Here is a 20,470-nt window from a genome sequence, read left to right as displayed (position 1 = left end):
ATTTGAACCTGGGTCCTCTGGTTCATAGGCGAGTGTGTTACCCTCAAGGCTACTTCCCCCCAACCCACGCAATGGCAGTCGATGCGCATCGAAAGCAACAAAGGCGACAGTGATGACCACCCTTACAGAAACAGCCCTCACATGTCACATGCGCTCTTCTGTCAGCTTTAAGTAGGAGTTTGCATCAGAGTGCGAAAAGTTTCCTCTCACACCATCCTGCCAAGTTTACCTAATGAAAGGTAAAGAGCATCCTACCGTTATTGTCACGGCCACCTGCACTCCACCAAGCCCCCAGGAGACCACCCGAGGATTCCCCAACCCAGTAGAGGAAGAGGAAAGGGCCCAATGGATGTGGCAAACCCATTCGTTGAACTTGTTTCACTTTTTCTGTAATTCGTTCTTTGTTCTGACCAAGCCAGACTGCCTGATTTTGGATTACTCTTCTGGACCACCCTTGTCTGTTCTTGTCTGACCCCGATGACATCACAACCCCTTGATGACCCTCATGCCCCAGCCTCTGAAAGCCCATGTTATTCTGGTACCAACCACTTCCGATTGACCGATTCCCCGCGACCTGTAGCGCTAGTGCAAGTTAAAGTCCTCCCACGCTGCCGCACTTCCGCCCCAGGTCCTGAACCGTGACAGTTATACTACTTATCAAGATGAGTGCAAATGAAACAGTCTTACGTGTATTTCTGTCTCTCTCTTTTTTTATATCAGTGGTCTGAGTCTTTTCGTTAACAGTTGTGTTCATGTTGAACTTTCAGTAGCTGCATTATTGTTTTTTGCAATTTTGCAGGTGTTACAAGCTTAGTCCAGTCAGACAGACATTTTAAAATCTGCCCTGCAATTTATGGAAAAGTTATATAAAGACGCTTGCCAGTGTAATTTTTGTCACTTTACACACTTGGAGACATCTGAAACAGCTTTTCATATCCTGCTGAATGCTAAATTAGCTTCACACCAATGATCCTCATTTTAAATTCCCACTAAGCTCGTTGTTACTGTAAGCATTCCATACCAGTGCACATTTTCTGCAGTAAATCAAGCGGCACTCAATCCCATCCAATGGCGGAATGATGTTTTTTTTTTTTCCTCTAGTGTCTAAATCATTCTAATGCATTATTAATCAAAAGGCATGCAGTCATACAGGCCGTATCAGCATGAATAACCTAAATGAGCCCTGGAGTTGACTAAAGAGCAGCCACGGATGAGAGGGTGGATTTACCGTCTCGTAGTTGTACCACACCGCGTCCGGCACGTAGGCCTTCACTTGGACGGCACCCTGGACAAAAAAAGCCAAACACGGATCAGTGCTGTGCCAGCCAACTGGGACAAGGCTATAAAAAAACAGCATATGATGATATTTTTATCTTTCAGCAATCACCAGACTGTAATAATCAATAATCAGGCAGTGACCTTTGAGGTTCCAGCGCCACTCATTAAAACAGAGAAGAGGGGATCAGACAGTGAGGGGGAAATAGATGAGGAGAAGGGGGGAGGGGGAGTCGGATGTAGTGCCCTCCTAACATGAGCCCACTCTGGCTATCTTTCTCATTTTTTTTTATTTTTTTTTTAGCTTTTTTCTCAATGTTTGTCACGTGTGTGTGTGTGTGTACATGTGCACATGTGCACATGTGTGTGATGCATGTGTCTGTGTGCAATTGAATGTGTGTACACATGCAGGCATGCACACGTCAATGCGCATTTGCATGTGTGGACATGTTGCATGCATGTGTGTGTGTTTGTGTGGCAGATGTGTGTGCATATGAATAATACACTATGTAGTTACATGTGTGAGGGGTGAGTATATCTGGCCATCATAAAGAATAGTGTAATCTCTGACATACACCACAGACATGTTTCTAAATTCTGTTGTAATTATTGTAATCTTGAGGAACACATTAAAAAAACAAACACTCAGAACGCACTAAGTGACTTCATGGATTTTCTCTTTTATTGAGAAAATATAACTGCTCAATTCTTTCTTTTTTTTTTGTTTTGTTTTTTTAGGTATTGGGCTAATAGAAGCAAGTGGAACAACAAATCTGCACCAGGCTTTTAAGGAAAAGGCAGGAACACTCATAATACCAACATGTGCCACGCTTTTCTCCCTCGCTTCACTGCAACACATTTACGGACTTGGTGCTTCCTGCCGGAACGTTCTGAGCCTTTGCGATCCTGAGGCGTGGCGAGCCTCAGGCTATGATGTGACCTGCTGCTGGGTGACTGAAGCGGAGGTAGTCCCTTGATCATTTAATGAGACTGTAGCAGAGTGGCAGAGATGACAGACACAGAAGACAGAGTCAGAGAGATAAAGAGAGGAGTACAGGGAGACGGAGGGAGAGCCTGATCCGTCCACCCTGACAGCAGGGCTTTCGCTGGCTTTGATGCTCTCCCGGGGCCTGCATGGCAGCGTAATTAAGAGCCTGCTGATGAGCTAAAGGGTTCCAAAAGCGGAAAAAAAAAAATGTTAAAAACAAAAGAAGGCAAGATGAAGGGGAAGAAGATGGGGAGAGAAGGAGTTAGAGGAGGACAGAGGATATTTCCCTTGTCGGGATCCATACAGAACACATCAAGGTCTGGACGGCAAGCTCAGAAGTGTGGAAACTAGCAGCTGGAAGGCATTAAAAGCTTTTTTTTTTAAAACAGACCTCTCTTTCGACATATTTGGTTTTCAGATTCGGCGACTACAAAGAAGCCGATGTGAATAAGTGTCAGCGTTAAACAATTAGAAGATTGGAGGCGAGATGCGTGTCACCGCTCCACTGAAGGAGAATGGTTAAACATGTTTTCTTACAATGTCGCGCCCCCATTGCAGACGTGTGGAACTTTCCAGAGCAGGACGCCGAATGAGTAGGGAGCGGCAGTTTAAATCTGTTTGATCTATTTCAACTTTCTTTTCTTTTCTTTTTTTTGCTCTCCGTAACATGCGAGGGGCATTGCTAAATTGGCAATTAATCACCCACTTTAACATGACCGCAATCTAGCTTCAATTTTAATTTCTTCATAATGAGGTCGGCGCTCTCATTAAAGAGGGAAGAAAGCAGGGAGGCAGGGAGAAAAGAAAGGAAGAGAAAAAAAAAATAAATCCCTGTAACTTGCTCATCCCAGCGGAGGTCACCGCAGACCCACAGGAAAGAGAAGATTGTTCGCAACAAGCTGATTGGCTGGCAGGTTATCTGCGCGACACGTGGTCTGAATCCTTTGTTTGTTTTTGTCACAGGAGACGGTGCTGATGTAAGGAGGACGGTGGGAACTTGTTAACGCGCGCGTTAATGTTTTGCTGCACTCACAGGGTCCAGCACGGGGGTGATGAGGAGGTACGGGCCCCAGAGGAACTGGCGATCCACATCCCAGGTGTTTGGATCAGAATAGAATCTAGGCGATGGGAAACGGGACAGACGTGATTAAGCATCGTACATCACTGAGGTCGCAAGCCAACACATTCCTGACTGATTCTGAGTGCGGCGAGTCACTTACTCGTGCATCACGGGCCGCACAACCGTGTCGCCATGGGCGTGGGCTTTGTAGAAGAGTGTGTAGAGGTAGGGCAGCAGAGTGTAGCGAATGTTCAGGTAGTGCTTTGAGCTCCTCACCAAGACAGAGTCGGCGCCAAAGTAGGCTGGGTCCTGTGGCTACAGAAACAGATGCGAGTTGAAGACATTGAACGCTGTCAAAAGAGTATGGCAGGAAAGTATGGAAAACCGTGTGCTTCATAAATCACCTGCCATGAAGTCTGTTTACAGGCACTTATTGATCACCATGTACCATCTGTTCCGTGTCTTCCTACTCATTTGATGCCACCACATGTCTCTGTCTCCACCTTTTCCAATAATCTATGTCAGAGTGCCTCAGAACAGAACCATTTTGTGGCATTTTGTTTACCTCCGGGTCAATATCTGGCCTAGGAGTGACATTAGCTTGAATTTAATGAGATTTCAGATAAAAAGGTTGGCTTGTTAACATCTTTAGATGCTTGTATCATTGCATCAGTACCACCTAGGCACCTGAAATAATTTGTGTACACTGTAATTTTTTTTATCTTGTAATGATGTAATTTATCCCATCCAATATTACTTAGTTTTGCAATGTGCTACATGTAGACTTATTTGGGGAACAAATGGAAATCAAATAAGCCAGAATGACAAAATGCACCTAAACGAATGCAAAAAAAATGATCAAATGTTCCCAAAAATATTTTACAAAATTAAATAATTTCCCGTATAAAATTAAGATCTTTATAAGCTCTATCTCTAAAGGGGCATTGATCTTCCTGCTGGGTGATTATGTGTTACACAGGGGTGTTATTACTGCAAACCAAGTAAAGGTCAAGTCTTATTTGTCTAATTTAGCCAAGAATATCATTTACTATTCATCATCATTTCCTGTCTCTGTGCTGGGAAAGCATATTGAGGTCGGCTGATTAGCACCACTCACTAATGCATCAGTAATGGCAGGAGATAAATCATTGAAGAATAACATTTGAGAGTGGAGCTCACCATGTATCCCTGGGCGTTATGATTTCGGCTGAACGGGTAAAATGCGCCAACCTGCATCCATCTCCTGCACAGTTCTTCCGTTGTGTCATCAAAAAAGCCACAGATGTCTGCCCCGATCTGTCCAAAAGCACAAAAATAAGCTTGCGTCTGATAGGCAGAAAGTGGAAAGAAATGTCTTTTCCACAGTCCAAATATTCTAGTGTAGTGTTATTCAATTAGTTGAACAATCTGGGTTAAGAGGTTGCTCTTGCCATGTTCAACAGCCACACATTTTAAGTAAAGTGAAGTGATTGTCACATGATACACAGCAGCACAGCACATGGTGCACACAGTGAAATTTATCATCTGCATTTAACCCATCACCCTGAGTGAGCAGTGGGCAGCCATGACAGGCGCCCGGGGAGCAGTGTGTGGGGACGGTGCTTTGCTCTGTGCCACCTCAGTGGCACCTTGGCGGATCGGGATTCGAACCGGCAACCTTCTGATTACGGGGTCGCTTACTTAACCGCTAGGCCACCACTGGGCATTTTTTAAGCAAGTTTTCGAAGAATTGTAATATAAGACTCTATAATAATAGGAGTAATGCTTGACTGTAGCGGTTAGTTCAACTCAATTAATCCATTTGGTGAATTACTTATTTAACATTGGACAGGTTTTTAGAAAATGGAAGGGTGGACAGTCCATTGGTTTGATATAGTAGATATATTTATGAATATTTTTGATTGCTGTTTCTGGTCCGTCCCCTGTGTTATCACTTCAGGGCTGTAGACGGGGTATTACAGATGCTGACACAGTCAATTGGCGTCCCTGGAGGAGCAGTTTGTTAGCATACTTTTTTGTTTAAAGTGAGGCACTTAACAGCCAGGTCAATGGCAAGCAATCGATCCAAATTCCCTTTCACCCAGCGGTGGGAGTATTAGCGACTGGCCCAGAAAAACAGAGGCTACTGGGCAGGCACTCCACAGAACTCACAGTGTGCACAGTGTAGATCACTCGTTTTTAAATGAAAGAAATAACTAAGCCTAGTTAATTTTCAGCAGCGGAAACTTACATAAGGGATGCCAAACAGGTTGAACTCCAGCATTCCCGGAATTGCCCAGCGCATGTCATTCCAGGTGGCAGCGTTGTCTCCAAGCCAGTGGCCTGAGAACTTGCCAACTCCAGGGAACGAGGAGCGAGTGAGGATTAAGGAGCGGTTGGCGCCAAACACTTTTCTTACTGCCCTTCAGAGGAAGAGAGAGGGGAAAAAAACAAAACAGATTGTGAGGGAAGGGAATAGGGTAAAATGTGATTGATGAAGGAGAAATTACAAAATGAGTAAAACAAGCTTCCTGCTGCAACACAAAATGAGCACTGAATTAGTCTCCATGTCACGAGCAATCAGTCACCGCTACTGCAAAAGCGCTGTGTAGAAATGCAAAAAAAACATAATATAATGAAACAAGAATAATTGCAGATTAAGCTCTTTGGATACATTTTTTTTCGCGTAATAACCATGATTATAATGTAATGGAAAACAATAGAATTTGAAATAATAACAACAGAAAGACTGTATTACCAAATGTTAAATAAAAGTGTTTTTCTCATTATAATTTTTATAATGATTTTTTTTTTTAATTCTACAAAGCTAATAACATCCTTTTTTTTTTTTGCTTCTGCTGTGTGTTTTTTTCAAGACAGGTAGCAGACTGAATGTGCATCCCGGATCCAAAATTAAATCTTCATCTGTCATGAGTTGATTCATGTACAGATGCATATTGGATCCAGCCCAGATCTCATTTTCCATTCTGGACCAATTCTACTGTACAATTCGGTGCCGGCATGGACCCATTTATCGGAATCCAGTTTGCTATCTGGGAAAAGTTATTGCATCAGTGTGTTGCAGTTTTGGCTCACATACTCTTCTGTTGCCAGGGTCATGGAGTAGCCGTAGAGACTGTGGACATCATAATGGTTTCCCCAGGTTTGCTTGGCATCCATACACAGTGTCTTACTGTACATCTGCCTGTCCAAGATGTCTGGCAACATGAAGGGCATTGGAGAAAAAATCGAGTTACAGTTTTAAGGTGTAAAGAACTGTACTGTAATGTGCTGTGACATGTTGGGCTTACTTGGAGTGAAAGGTGGGTAATTTAGGTTGTTGGCGGCACATCCTTTGCTTGATCCTTTTATGAAGCTGGACACTTCATTCATGTCCTGGTAGTCAAGAGGCAATCAAGAGTTATTTTGTCCATAAATGTCCATTCCTGAGTAGAGGAGCAGCAGTATAGGATTGAGCTCTAAGTGAGTTTTTGTAGCTTACAATCCAAATGGCATCATGGTTCACTTCTTGGTGGAAGACCTCGATCTCGTTAATCCACCACTGAACGCAGGATGGGTTTGTGTAGTCGGGAAACACAGTCTCACCAGGCCAAACCTGGAAAGGGAAGACACAATGAATTTTATGAACACTACATTGCAATATAAAAAAGGACTCCACTGCTTCCTCTTTGGTACTTATGGTTATATACTAGGTTGCCCTGTTAAATGGGTAGGTAGGCTGTAGGCCACTGAATATGAGTCGTTTAATCGTTTAATCACTTGCTCAAAATTAAAATGTAAATGAAGAAATTATTCATGAGATATTCAGATAATGCAAAAGGAACGTTAGCTGGTGTCATGCCATGTCAGGAAGAGAAGGGAGAGGCGCAAACGCTTGAAATGAAAACTTGGGTTTTAATAAATGACACAAAAGCGGCGCGATGGCCGACAGAAACGTGCATAACAATGCAGGACGAGGGATAAAAAAAAAAACATATAAAGGTTTATTATCCCCCATGCTAAACAAGAACCAGTCGGGGGTGATTAGAACCCTTGCGTGTATGTAACTGGCAGCACCTGGCTACCCCATGCATTCATAATTTTATTGGCACTAGACATCATGGATTTCAGGCATCACAAATGTCAAGCTCATTCACCCTAAAACATTCATGTGTTTATGAAAAATTTAGTTCAACTAAACCTAACTGTTTTAAATCGTGTACGGTATCAGTATATTGTTGCAGGGATTAAAATCATCTATTATGAGATTTCACTGCTAATGTGAAATCAATCAGCTTGCTTGCCTACAATAAATCAATAAAAGTCCCATTTACTCTGGTCCAAGTCCACTCATAAAGGCTGTAACCATATGTTTTTTTTTATGACATGGCGTGGGCAATTGATAAGTTCAAGACCACAGAACAGAACAGTGATACTGAACTGCACACTCATGCTGAACCAGGCTTATCGCTGCCTAGAACTTACCTAGCAAAATAAAGAAGATTCTAAAACACAAAGTGCACCCATATTTACCTCGCCAACAAGAGGAGTTTCTCCATCTGACTCAGTGACCCAGGATTTTGTCTGAGTGCCTCTTTCATAAGAAAGGTACGGGCCATTCAGCCTGGGTTTGGTGGAAATGGCAGGGTCCTAAAGCCAAAACGCAAGTGCAGCTCTCAGTTATCATACTGTTGCACGGATTCATGCTCAAACTGGTCAACATTTGAAAAACGTTTTGAATCGGCTGATCTTCTGCCATGGAACAAATGTTTCCAAAGACTCACAAGTATCAGAATGTACTTCTGTCCATGTGCATGCATGTACTCAGCAAACTGGGGTAGATCCGTGAAATTGGCGGCGTCATAGGTGAAGTCCTTTTTCTCCTCCATGTAGTCAATGTCGGTGTACTGGATATCCTAAAAAAAAAAGATGACGAAGAGCCACTTTACTTTAACATATCAGCTCCAACGTAAACCTCTGAGCATCTGGTGAAGGCCTTAACCTTGATGCGAGTGCTACTGATGTGACAGCCAAATTTTATAATTTTTTTCTTTTTTTCAAAGACTTACAGGATCTTAGTACATTCTGTTTTAGATCTGTGCTTTTATTTGCTGGCAGCAGCTCTCCAGAACACATTAGCCAGATGGTGATGTGCTCTTGCCAGTTACTTGCTAATGCTAATCAGTGGGAGACATATTTAGCGGAGTGTGCTAATGCCTGTCTCCTTTGTTCTGAACAAAATTAAGTGCATCCGGCGGTTTCTTAGGAACATAAGCTCGCTCTTAGTGCAACGTAAGGCAAAAATGTATATCATGCTGCAGAAAAAATGCATACTCTGTCTTATTTTCTTGCTCATATATCAAAACAGAGAAACTGTGGCCAATCAATATCTACTGATAATTAACATGAACTTCCAGTAAGTGCAAACCTAGATGCTCTCTGTGAACCCTGTTGGTCTAGTTTGATTACAATGGCTTTATTGATTTGTTTGGTTGATCAGAGAAATTCCACAGTTTCTTATGCTCCATGCCCTGAAAGGACATCCTGTATTCAGAGACGCCCTCAAAGGTGAACACTGGAATTCTTAAAATGTTTTTAGCTTACAGTGTAAATGAGTTTCACGCTATGTCAAAAAAAAGGCCTTATGGGGCTTTTTTGGAGAACATACATAGGGCAAGTCGATGTTGCGATTCCTCTCCACTGTCCTCTTCACCTCGTCTAGGCTCCCATAGTCCCAGCGGGAGAGCTGGAATCCCAGAGACCAGTAGGGTGGAATAACTGGTCTGCCAACCAGCTGGAGAAACACATGCCAGATGTCAGCGAGATTTGGGTGCTGCTTTGTTGCTGCTTCAATGCTCTGTTTCACCTATTGACTTGGAATTCTTTATGCTAAGTATTTAAATATTTCATTTTCACTGGTCCAATGTATATGCTGGAATTATTGCATAGCAGCTCATTGTATCAAACACAAAATATACTGAAGCCCTGTGGTATAAATTAAGCTTTTTCAGTGAGGGCCCTTTTTTTGCACTCATCAAACCTCTGTGAACTCTTGGACAACGGCCTCCGGCGTATCTCCAAGCAGGATGTAGAAGTCCAGAACACCACCAATGGTTCGGAAGGTGACTGCAGGAGCTGGCTGGATGGTCACCTCTGGGGATAAACAGTTTAACAGCCGCAGTGAATTCCCCTCACCCTGTTTACACCGTTTTACGTGAACACCACATTCAACCACATCAAAGGGTATTACGCCTCATCCCATCCCCCAAGAAATATTCCCATTCCCCCCATTGGCAGTGAGCATGCTGGTAAAAGACCAAGCTCAGAAGCGCACCACCACTTAAATGTCATCACTCGTTTAGAGCAAGCGCAACATTTGTCAAGAATAATCAGCCACGCGTGTGACTGGGCCACGCAGGGGGTCGATATCAGGTCAGCGGCCACTATCAGTGGGCAAACGGGGTTTTTATTATCGCCTCGGCAGCAGAGCTGTCTGATGGGGAACATGACGTGAGGTAATTAGGGGCACAAGCACTTACCCATTGCATTGCTGTTCATCAGGAAGACACCAAAGGACTTTCCACTCTCGTCTTCCAGGCAGGTGAAGTATGGAAAGTGGCCATAGAGGTTGTGGGTTCCCTGAAGTAGATGGGCAGGGAGAGAACGATGGGGTAAGGACCACAGGCCCAAATGGCTACTAGAGTCACCGTCCTCCATACTGAACATATGTTCTTTTCTTTTGATAGCAGAACAAACAAAAATAATGCATTGTCACATCAAATATGTCTTGTGCAGAAAGAATAAATTCAAGGGCCAGCTTGCTAATCAGCTGTATGGTTGAGTGGAGGAGTTAACTACCCATCCAGCCCTTTGTCTTGAGCGGTATTGTTTAAAAAATTTCCTCAAAACAAGCACAATCACCAAACCACCATCTAAGTACCACGGTGAGCCAAACTTTCATACTATCCAAGTTAAAATTAATTGAAAACTAGTGAATGTGATATTAGAAAATAATGTCATAATTAGCACTGGATAGAAATGACCCAAAGTATGTCCGGATATATTATATTGTGTGGGTTTAAATAAATTTCCCTGAGAACATATTCTACTACAAGAACATGGTCAATGTTTTTTATCATACGTTGGTTACATGAATGTTTATTTGCATCTAAATAATTCAAACAACAGAATTTTTTTAATACAAATACGTGAGTGAGCGGATGAGTGCGTGAGTGACTGTGTGAGAATTCAGTCTGTTCCCACTCACTCCATTAGGAAAAGAATCCCTGGTGAATATAGGCCAGGTCCTCCAGTTTGTGTCGTGACGGAAACGCTGGTGCACGTGTTCTCCCAGCCCGTAGATGTTGCTCGATGGAAGCTTTGCAGAGATCTGCAGGTACTGATCGGCAAAAACCAGCGGTGCCATGGTTGTATCAAACCTGCACCCATGCATAGTGAAGAGAGTGGAGAGGGGAGGAAAAATATAAACATTTTTTTAGAGATTTCATTTAAAAGCATAGCATTTTATTTTTTTAGTGAGCAATATGGAATGCCAAAATGACAGACAAGATTTATCCCATGCACCAATCCTATATTAACTCCTACTGATGAAAATCCATCAAGTAAAGGCAAAAAAGTACTCACTGTGCAAACGATAAATAAAATTAAAAAGTCCAACAAGACATATCAGTAAAGTTTCACAAGCCTGGCATTAAGCATTTTTAATTGAAGAATTATACATATTCTTCCACCGTACCTCTACCCAGCTATAATAAATGGCTTCAGTGGTCATAATGATGTGTTTTTTTCATTTTTTTATATACTTTATCACGATTAAACCGTGAATCTCGAATCGTTTTTAAAGTTTGCTACATCGAGGAATAGAGGTATTCTGTAAAAGCTATTATCGAAGCTTTTTTATTGTAGCCATTCTGGTCAAAATTAAGGTTATACATTTTATGGCATGCAATCAATCGTCATAAAAAAAAAAGGTTCATAGCAATAGTACAAGATTTAGACATTGAGTGTCATTAATCTGGTCATTAACCAAGTTAAGCAAGATCTCTCCCAGACATTGACGGATGGCTTTCAGCCTGCTGTGATAGTGAGTGAACTTTAACCAGTGCAAGTGCTTTAACTGCTCCATGAAGCACTGGAGAGAGAACAAAATCCACGTCCTGACATATTTCAAAGTGTAAAAAAAGAGACAAACGAGTGGGCCATTACGTGTGCGTTCCATGACAAGGATTTTAATTAAGGCGCTCATTTGAGAAGTAATTGACTTGTGCCGCGGCACTTGGACAGGCCGAATACTGATTGAATGGCATCGCTGTAATTATATTGTCCCTCTATTCACTACCGACTGACACCAAACAAACCCAGGCGCTCTTGAGGGGGAAAAAAAAGCTTAACGATGAGATTGGTACTAGGAAAACATTACGACACCCTGGAGGCTCAAGTGTAATATGACACTGTGTCAGATAGCTGCCGTGTTGATTGTTGTTCAGTCATGACGAGCGCTGAGGCCTAAAATTCGATGTGCACGAGAGCAAGCCCTCGGCACGCTTGTCTGAGAATGGAAAAGTTAGATAGGTGTTGTAATTAGAGTAAGGAGCCTGTCTGGTTGGATGTCGCTCACTTCCAGCTGAGTTGTTAGAATTGCTGTGAACGGGTACATAGGGGGTGACTAATTACAAGAAAAAAATCACAAGCAACGTGTGAAGCCCAGTTCTGGATTGCATCCAATGGATGAGTGGGATGCAGTGATAATTGCATCGGTTCAAATGCAAAAATAACATGTAACTTTTTCAACGAAAAAGAAAATACCATGTAGATGTTGAAATATTTGTTGTGTGTTGCGTAGTGTGATGTGAATATGCCTTTTTTTATTCTGCTGTACACGTATAATGCACACACTACCGCTATGACATTCCACTGCCAAGATTTTTTTTTTCCACTGCAAAGTATTTTTTTAAAAATCCCTGGCGTGGAGGGCCAACTCGGTGCTCTAGGGTTCTATAGCCTTCATATGCTGATGGGACTGGCATCCCCTTCCCCACAGGACCATGATTGAGGATGAAAACAAATTTGCTGTGGTCGTGTGTTATGACCTTCGGTAAAATGGTTCGACCCTCAGGTCTCTATGAACAGAACTCCACTACTGTCACTAAAACACCAAATGAAGGAACAACTTTGAGGGAAAAACAGTGTCAATTCTAATGTACAACAAGGAAGAAAAATCTGGGGCACAGATGTCACATTTCTCCATGAACTTGTCAGCTGAGGAAGTAGCTCATGGACGGTGATGTGAGGAAGACTCACAAGACTTTTCCAGATGATACGCGGTGTACTCTGATGCCAAATGGGTTCCTCTGAAGGACAAGGTCATACTGCAGTGACCCTGTTGGTGGGCTCGCTGGAGGGCTTACATATTTGTGGGGCACCTCAAACCGGGAATTTTTTAGGTCTGTGATCTAAAAAGACAAAAAGAATAGATCAGATCTTTGTTTTTCTCATGACAAGATCAGGGGTGTTTTGTATGTTTTGAGTCTACCTTGAACCGCAAACGTGTCTCTGTCTGCATCTCAGCAGTAAAGGAGAGGTCCACTATGTCATTACCAAAGAGTGAGGGTGAAGGCTTTCTCTTCAGAACTGCCTCCAATTCTGTAGACAAAAATAAAAATCACACAATGTGCTTTTATCTTCACAGCACTATCATTACAGACACATCATAAACAAGGCCGCATCTATTGGCTATCACTGCAAAAGATATGTCCTAATGTGTCATCTAGACTGCATACTGACTGGCCTTCCCATGGAGGAAAAAAAATGATGCAAGGTGACCTAAATAGGTGTCCTCAAAATGGAGAAAACATGATTCAGTCATTTTACTGAAGATGCAACCTCATTATGAAATGCCCCACCCTAAATTGTTTATGCTTTGTCCCTTTAGAGCAGTGATGTTCAGGTGTTACAACATGTTTCCTAATATGGGGAAAGGGGCTGTTGTGTCACAAATATCATGCAAAATTGGGTATATTCAAAGCACTGTGTGTGTGTGTGTGTGTGTGTGTGTATATATAATATATATTATATTATTATATATTGTATATAATATGAAATTCCAAATAATGTCGTTATGAAATGACAAAAAATGTATAATCAATAGGAATTGGTTTAACAACCTGAAAGCTTTAGGAATTATTATGCCTTGCACCATTACTTATAAAATTCTTCTTTATAAAGTATGCCTTGTGCCTTCAAATTTAGAATATCCAGTTATACTCTTGTCACATATTAAGCATTAATTAAAAAGAACGGTCTGCTTGTATTTACTATACGCTTGGTGCTGGAGCCTGTCCCAGGCAGGAAGAAACTCAGCACTCATCTCATCTTCCAAAAGCAGGAGTAAACAACTCAGGACTGGAGTTGACTGACAGGCCCTTACTTGTGCTGCTTGGCTTGTTTTCCTCTATCACATCATAGCCGTGATTCTCAGAGAAGAAGCACCAGGGCACGCTGGTTTCATCAACAGGCACCCAGCAGCAGCCACGCTCTAGGCATTTTCTCTATGGGGGAGAGAGCAAAGCATGATGGGATCTCCTACATTTCAGATGTATATACTGTCCACATTCCTGCTGATTTCAGAGGTTGATGATTCTTACCTCCGAAGCACCGGAGTCTGGATAACAGTCTACTCTCTCACCCAGTTCCAGGTTCTTACACTGGGGGGTAACGACAACGTCCTCTGTAAAAATACCACAAAGTTCTTTTCCCCTTTTCTTCAATGAAAAACAGATCATTAAAACATCACCAATATACATTTAATAATAACACAAATCAAAGTGAGAAATAATGATGGAAAAGAACAGCTGTCAAAATATACACATCTTCCCTTCTGTCACTGGACATCAACTGTCCCTCCCCTCGACAGCTCCCTGTACCCCTTGTCATTGTCCCTGACCCAACTATCTCCAGGCTTCCCCAGCTCACTGACCCCTGAATAGCCACAGTGGAACAGCTACTCATGCTGTACTCCTGCACAATGGATCACTTTATTTCTCTCTCTCTCTCTCTCTCTCTCTCTCTCTCTCTCTCTCTCTCTCTCTCTCTCTCCCAGACCCTATTTTCATCCCGTCCTCACTTCCCGAACATGTCTGCCCTTCTCCCTGTCCTCTGGTGGCCGTCTCCCTGTCTGTGACTCCACTTTGTCCTCCTCCTTCAGGGCTCAGGCTGCAGCTCTGTGCAGGACATTTGGTCAGAGCAAACAGCCCTGCTGGATTATAGGATTCCCCTGTGGGCTGGTGGACCAGGGAGACTGAGGACGTCAGTGGAACTTTCTGTAGAAACTTTTGGAGAAAAGGGTACTGTTCCCTTGTTTTATGAAGGGCCAAAGAAGGACATTTATTATTCCAGTCAGTTGTGGGGAGTCCATAGGATATATGGGCTGTGGAGCTGATTATTGTGTGTTTGTGTGTGTGAATGTGTTTTCCCAAGAGGTTTTGAAATGCATGTGAAAAATCTACTCACCGTCTTTTACTACAGCAGGCTCTCCTGTTGCCAGGACAACAATAAGTGCCAGGGCAACCACAGACATCAGCAGGAAGAGGACAATGAGAGTTACCTCCAACCCTGAGAACTTCCTCTTCCCCATCTACGCACAGAGACATTTTCATTGACTTGGAGGCAGAGTAATGGCCCAAATGTATTAAAATTAGTTTCAGAAAGTTATGCAATCACTGCTCCATTTACCTTACGCTTAATAGTATTAATACAAATATTTTTACTACTACTTATACTACCACTGAGAAAATAACAACTACTATTAATACTATTTATAATAACAATAATAATTATGATGAACAGGTAATATGTCAAAAATCTCTTCTTGATGGCTGAATACAGTCTTGATTTATGTCTTCACATCCTTAAAGACACAGATATTAAGTAAGAAAAGCCATTGATAAAAGCTACACTTCACTGAAGGGCTTACTAGAGACTCCTCTAAATAACATGTAAAGACTAAAAAAGCCCCACAGGTCAATCATGAAGAGACTGAACTGTGATTATGTGATGACCTGACTGCTTCAGTTGCTGGAAGTTCTGCTCATTATTAGAAAAGCGCAGAGGCATGAAACAGACCACTGATTGGTGCTAGAGATAAAATTGAAACATGTTATTTCATCTCCTAGAAAGTATGCTTATGCTTCTGTTCGTCTTATCAATTTTCTATGATCTATAGCTCTGTTAAAGACATAAAAAAGAATCATGGTAGAAGGACTGGGCAATATATTGATAAAAAAAAAGCACACACAATTGCATAATGGCCACTTTCTTCATCTCTGTGAATGCTGTTAGTATTCAACAATTGAGGTTTTATGACACCATTTTGTTCCCTTTATTTTTTAAGTATCATATCTGCATCACATACTCACACCACAGAAAAATATTTAAATATCTGCATATTCAGAGCCTCAACCCATCTTCTCTGACCATTGTAAAAAAAAATATATATATATATATATTCCACTTTTAGATGGAGTGTTATTAAAGCCACGTTAGCCAGTCGCTGAGTCCATGGAAGCTGGACCTGTGACTTTATTGTTATTTCCTATCCACGTGACTAGCTTTCTGCCTCTGGTCAAACAAGATTTTATGAAGTCGCACTTGAAATTGTGAGATATCGGTTCTCACAACAATAGCACACATGTTATTAAGACAGTGGCAATGAATGGAGAAGCATGTCACTACCTCAATGATAAATGCTCAATACTCCGCACACTAAAAAGATCCAAACGTCACCTGCCTTAGCAACTGCCTTTAGTAATTATTTCTTTCTCACATTCCATTCTGTTTTATATGCAATCATAATAATGCTGCATTTTTATCTTTTTTTTACTTGCAAATATGAATTCCTGCTTGCAGTATATAATCATTTGCATATGCATGATTTGCATTTGACTTGGCTATTCTGGATATCATTTGCTCAAAGACATGTAGCATCTTGTTTATTCAATTCATTCTGTTCTTCCTTTGTGAAATTGTCGCCTGTGTCACCATGATAAATACCAGCATATGAGGAGTTGCACTTTTCTTACCTTTAGAGTGAGGGTGTTAATCAAAGGGCGCCTGTGAATCCCTGGTCCCAGGGACCCAGCCCTAATCCTTGTGCTGTGGGGAAAACTGGAGAAGTCATTTTGTGTGGCGGGGAAAGGGAGGGGGGGATGTTACGACAGGAAATGATCTTGCGTAAGCATGTTCCAGTGATACTCTACTCACCTGTTAAGTTAATGTTTGTGTGTGTGTGTGTGACTGTGCTACAGAGAAAGAGAGAGACTGGTCCGTAAGGAGTTTAGCGCTAATAGCTTTACTAAAAGTGGTTTGATCTCAATTCTCACCATTCTTAATTTATTATTTAAGGCTCTTTAAAGTTTTGCTGTGACGACAGCATTTCAAACTCTTGGCTTGTTTCAACTACATAAATTTAGAAAATGGAGGTGGTTTTCCAGCACTCCTGATAGTGTTACTGTGTTGAACACTTGTTGGCTGCTTTTTATTTATTCATTCTACTGACCATCTCATGACTTTGATTATGATAACGCCAATGGTGTAAAGCAAGGCTAAACTGAATAATGTAGCTTATAAAAAATGAAAAATCTCAAATATGTTTTCTTTGTAAATAGCCTCTTTAAAAAAAGAATATCTATAAAAAAAAAACTGAAAAAGTGAAAGTGAAGTGATTGTCATTGTAAAACCATGCTGCGCAGCATACGGTGCACACAGTAAAAATGTGTCCTCTGCTTTTAACCATCACCCTTAGTGAGCAGTGGGCAGCCATGACAGGTGCCCGGGCAGCAGTGTGTCAGGACGGTGCTTTGCCCAGTGGCACCTTGGAGGATCGGGATTCGAACCGGTAACCTTCTGATTATGGGGCAGCTTTTTTAAATGCTAGGCCACCACTGCCCCAATATTTATTTATTTGTTTGTTTGTTTGTTTGTTTATTTATTTATTTAAGTGAAATCTGAAGCTTCATTATTTGAAACAGGATCTAAAATGATTTATGCTGAAAAATCACTGTCGACAGGCAGCAGACCACGTAATAATTCTTTTCTTTTCTGTGCTGTATTTGTACTGTCAGCCGTATTTGTATTGTCAACATCAAGAGGTACACAAATTTGTACATCTTACAGCCTATAGTTATACTATGGCTGGATATTGTATTTTATACTTAATGGCCTATTGATTTTGTAACAGGGCAATATGTAACACCACACCAGGTAAAATGTGGGGACAGAACAAAGAAGAGGGCAGTAACTCAATGAGTGTTGCAAAATAAGGGCTTATCTGATATCTGCATGTGTTTGGTTTTATCATGAATTGGTTCACTATGGCCATCAAGCACCATATAACCAAACTGGCAACATGACAGAGGCAGAGAAGGAAACTGCTGATTGCAGTCCGAATGGTGCAGAATGATTTTAAAGAATTGTTATGCCAGTTCCAGGCCCTGGAATGCTGCGTGCAAGTGTGCAGAAGCTCGAAGCGAGGCTGCCCTGGGGCTGAAAATGATTTCAAGGAGCATTAAAAGTACGAAACAATGCTGTAATGAGAATGGATGCTCTGTGATGCTTTAAAGGTTTCAGCTTATGTGGTTCAACACATAAAAAAAAAGGAAATTTAGGTCCCAATTACAACAAGGGCAGATGAGAGAGGCACAATTATAGCTTTTCTGGGTTAGATATTGGAAGAAAAGTCAATCTGTCAACGTGTGGTCAACAAGGTCAGGCACAGAGGTCAGAGAAAGGTGCAAATGGATCGTCCGAGGGAAGGGACAATCAAGCATGTTCAAATTGAGTGAAAACCCTTGTAAGGTGTCAAGCACCACAACCCATTTTGTGAACATTTGCACACCAACCCCAATCATGTGTAGCTCTTTGGTATTTGCTCTACAGTATGGTAACAAACATTAATCTGAACATCAGTTGCTAATCAATCTAAAACCAGAAAGTTTGCCTCATCAAGAGGATATTAAAGTCTAATAATTAACTGCTCAGTGGCCACAAATTTTAACTATAGCGTGGCATGTTTGCTTTTTTATTAATTTATTAGCTGAAGATAAAGGCTTTTTGCTGAGCGGGCTGTGGGTGAAGGTGCACTGTAATGGTGACATCCAATCAGGGACAGAAGACTCATTGGTGACTCCTGACCTTATGAGCGTCAACAACTTTGATATCATTTGTACCCGATTCATTTTCCTTTTTTCCAGTGTCTCCAATTTGGGGAAAAAAAATCGACTGTTGGGATATTCACCAGTACTGGATAACTGAATAAGAAATTGCTGCCATTCACAAGCCAAATATAATTCACTGTTGCTCATTATGAAGGTCTCAATGTCCTTGGCCCAAAAAACTTGAGTAATCTTTAGTCAGTTATGGTTATCTATGGTTGGGTATCTAATTGCTCCAAGAGCAGACAAAGTCACAGCTAGCGTCTCTATTGCTGTATTTCCATTCCCGGTGCCGTTGGTCAGATGGCTAAACAGTCAAGAAGGTCAAAATCTGAAGAAGAGGAGAGGGGGAGAGATAGGGGCGGAACCAAGAACCTAGAGCTTGAAATTGAAATTGTACTGCGGGGGGCGTGGTTTTAGAGGAGCCACAGGCTACACTTTTCTTTTTTAAAAATGTGCTTATTTCAAATACATGAATAAATTCATAAATAAATTAATTCTTTTTAAAATGTGGTTTAATGAGAGATGTATTTAAATGAATTAACAAAGCGAATCAGGAAGAAGCGCATTCATCTGGCATTTTAAAGATAATTTCTTGTTTCCTGTCATTTCCTGCCATCTGTTTGTCCTCTGGCTCCTCCTGCACGATCCATAGTGACAGTCCTAAAAATGTGGAAAAATAATGCAACTTAGCCATAAAACAATTTTTTACTTATTGCAGCTTTTTTTTCACCTGTGAGAAAGTAACTGATCTGTAATCAAGGAAATAAATCTTTTAAGTGGTGGCGATGGAGAAAGGCAGTGGAGACACGTGGATTCACCATCAGCACTGATATGTGTCGAAACAAAAACTTGCCCACAGAGGTATTACTGATGGTAAACCGGGATGTGAGGAGCTTCCAAAAATCTTATTATTTTATTTGTCTCTGCCATTTTTCAGAAAGGAAATCTAAATTGCCAAACATTTTAATTGCATGATATCACTTGAGTTTTAGCATAAATATCTGTAACACTATTCTATGATAATTGCCATACTGAGCATGAAACTCTCAGTTTTTCTTTAGTTTTTTTTGGTGAAATCAGGGTATAGCCTAGTGCCAGAAGGAAACCCTCACAGGTTCTTATAAAGCACAGATGAAGGCCGTAATGTCCTTTGACAGCTAATTATCCTACACTAACTCCCCCACCCAACAAACACACAAACCTCCACACATGCACAGACCACAAACACAAGCTCAGAAACTGGTATATACACCTCTTTCCTGATGATGCCTTATACGTACTTTTCTCAGACACCACAAAAGTTTTGGAACACATTTCAGTAAGCAGTGTATTGCTGATTTTTTTTTACTCTTCCTCCTCCTCCTTATAGATGGAAAAGATGCAGCCTATCAGCAGATGGCTGGATGTTTGGCATGCTTGTTGGTTTAATAAGGACGCCCATATGCTGTCATTGCGACAATGTGAATAACAGTGGGACTTGAGGGCATTAGTCTCAAGAACTGACCTTGAGACGAAAAGGTACACTGTGCTGAAAAAAAAAACACACAGACACATTTTTTTTTCAAATCAGACCTTTATAATTAGACATAAAAAGTGATTCCTCAAAGCAACATCATTTGATCAGGATTACAGTACAGGCCAAAAGTTTGGACACAACTTCTCATTCAATGTGTTTTCTTTATTTTCGTGACATTGGTAGATTCATCCTGAGGGCATCAAAACTATGAATGAACACATGTGGAGTTATGTACTTAACAAAAAAAGGTGAAATAACTGAAAACATGTTTTATTTTCTAGTTTCTTCAAAATATCCACCCTTTGCTCTGATTACTGCTTTGTACACTCTTGGCATTCTCTCGATGAGCTTCAAGAGGTCGTCACCTGAAATGGTTTTCCAACAGTCTTCAAGGAGTTCCCAGAGGTGTTTAGCACTTGTTG

The 20,470-nt window shown here is 41.4% G+C and overlaps 1 protein-coding gene across 2 annotated transcripts in view; it reads right to left on the bottom strand.

The window, feature by feature from the left end:
• The window catches only part of si (sucrase-isomaltase), a 42,961-nt gene extending 26,489 nt beyond the window's left edge, over nt 1-16,472 (bottom strand). The window contains exons 1-20 of one of the 2 annotated variants that reach the window (XM_028961543.1): nt 16,400-16,472; nt 14,832-14,955; nt 13,967-14,049; nt 13,750-13,870; nt 12,856-12,965; nt 12,624-12,775; nt 10,570-10,741; nt 9,842-9,941; nt 9,343-9,455; nt 8,971-9,096; nt 8,087-8,218; nt 7,836-7,952; nt 6,805-6,918; nt 6,614-6,698; nt 6,403-6,520; nt 5,554-5,725; nt 4,503-4,619; nt 3,484-3,638; nt 3,297-3,381; nt 1,229-1,285 (exon numbers count right to left, since the gene is read on the bottom strand). In XM_028961543.1, the coding sequence (XP_028817376.1) occupies nt 1,229-1,285; nt 3,297-3,381; nt 3,484-3,638; nt 4,503-4,619; nt 5,554-5,725; nt 6,403-6,520; nt 6,614-6,698; nt 6,805-6,918; nt 7,836-7,952; nt 8,087-8,218; nt 8,971-9,096; nt 9,343-9,455; nt 9,842-9,941; nt 10,570-10,741; nt 12,624-12,775; nt 12,856-12,965; nt 13,750-13,870; nt 13,967-14,049; nt 14,832-14,955 (2,253 nt within the window). In that variant the 5' untranslated portion in view covers nt 16,400-16,472. The remainder of the gene's footprint in view (nt 1-1,228; nt 1,286-3,296; nt 3,382-3,483; nt 3,639-4,502; nt 4,620-5,553; nt 5,726-6,402; nt 6,521-6,613; nt 6,699-6,804; nt 6,919-7,835; nt 7,953-8,086; nt 8,219-8,970; nt 9,097-9,342; nt 9,456-9,841; nt 9,942-10,569; nt 10,742-12,623; nt 12,776-12,855; nt 12,966-13,749; nt 13,871-13,966; nt 14,050-14,831; nt 14,956-16,399) is intronic. The other variant, XM_028961544.1, reaches the window with a different exon arrangement.
• Nucleotides 16,473-20,470: the final 3,998 nt, after the last annotated feature.

This window comes from Denticeps clupeoides, chromosome 19 (genome assembly GCF_900700375.1).
Source record: "Denticeps clupeoides chromosome 19, fDenClu1.1, whole genome shotgun sequence".
NCBI lineage: Eukaryota > Metazoa > Chordata > Actinopteri > Clupeiformes > Denticipitidae > Denticeps > Denticeps clupeoides.
Note: the sequence above shows the minus strand (reverse complement) of the source record. Positions and strands in the feature narration are given on the sequence as shown.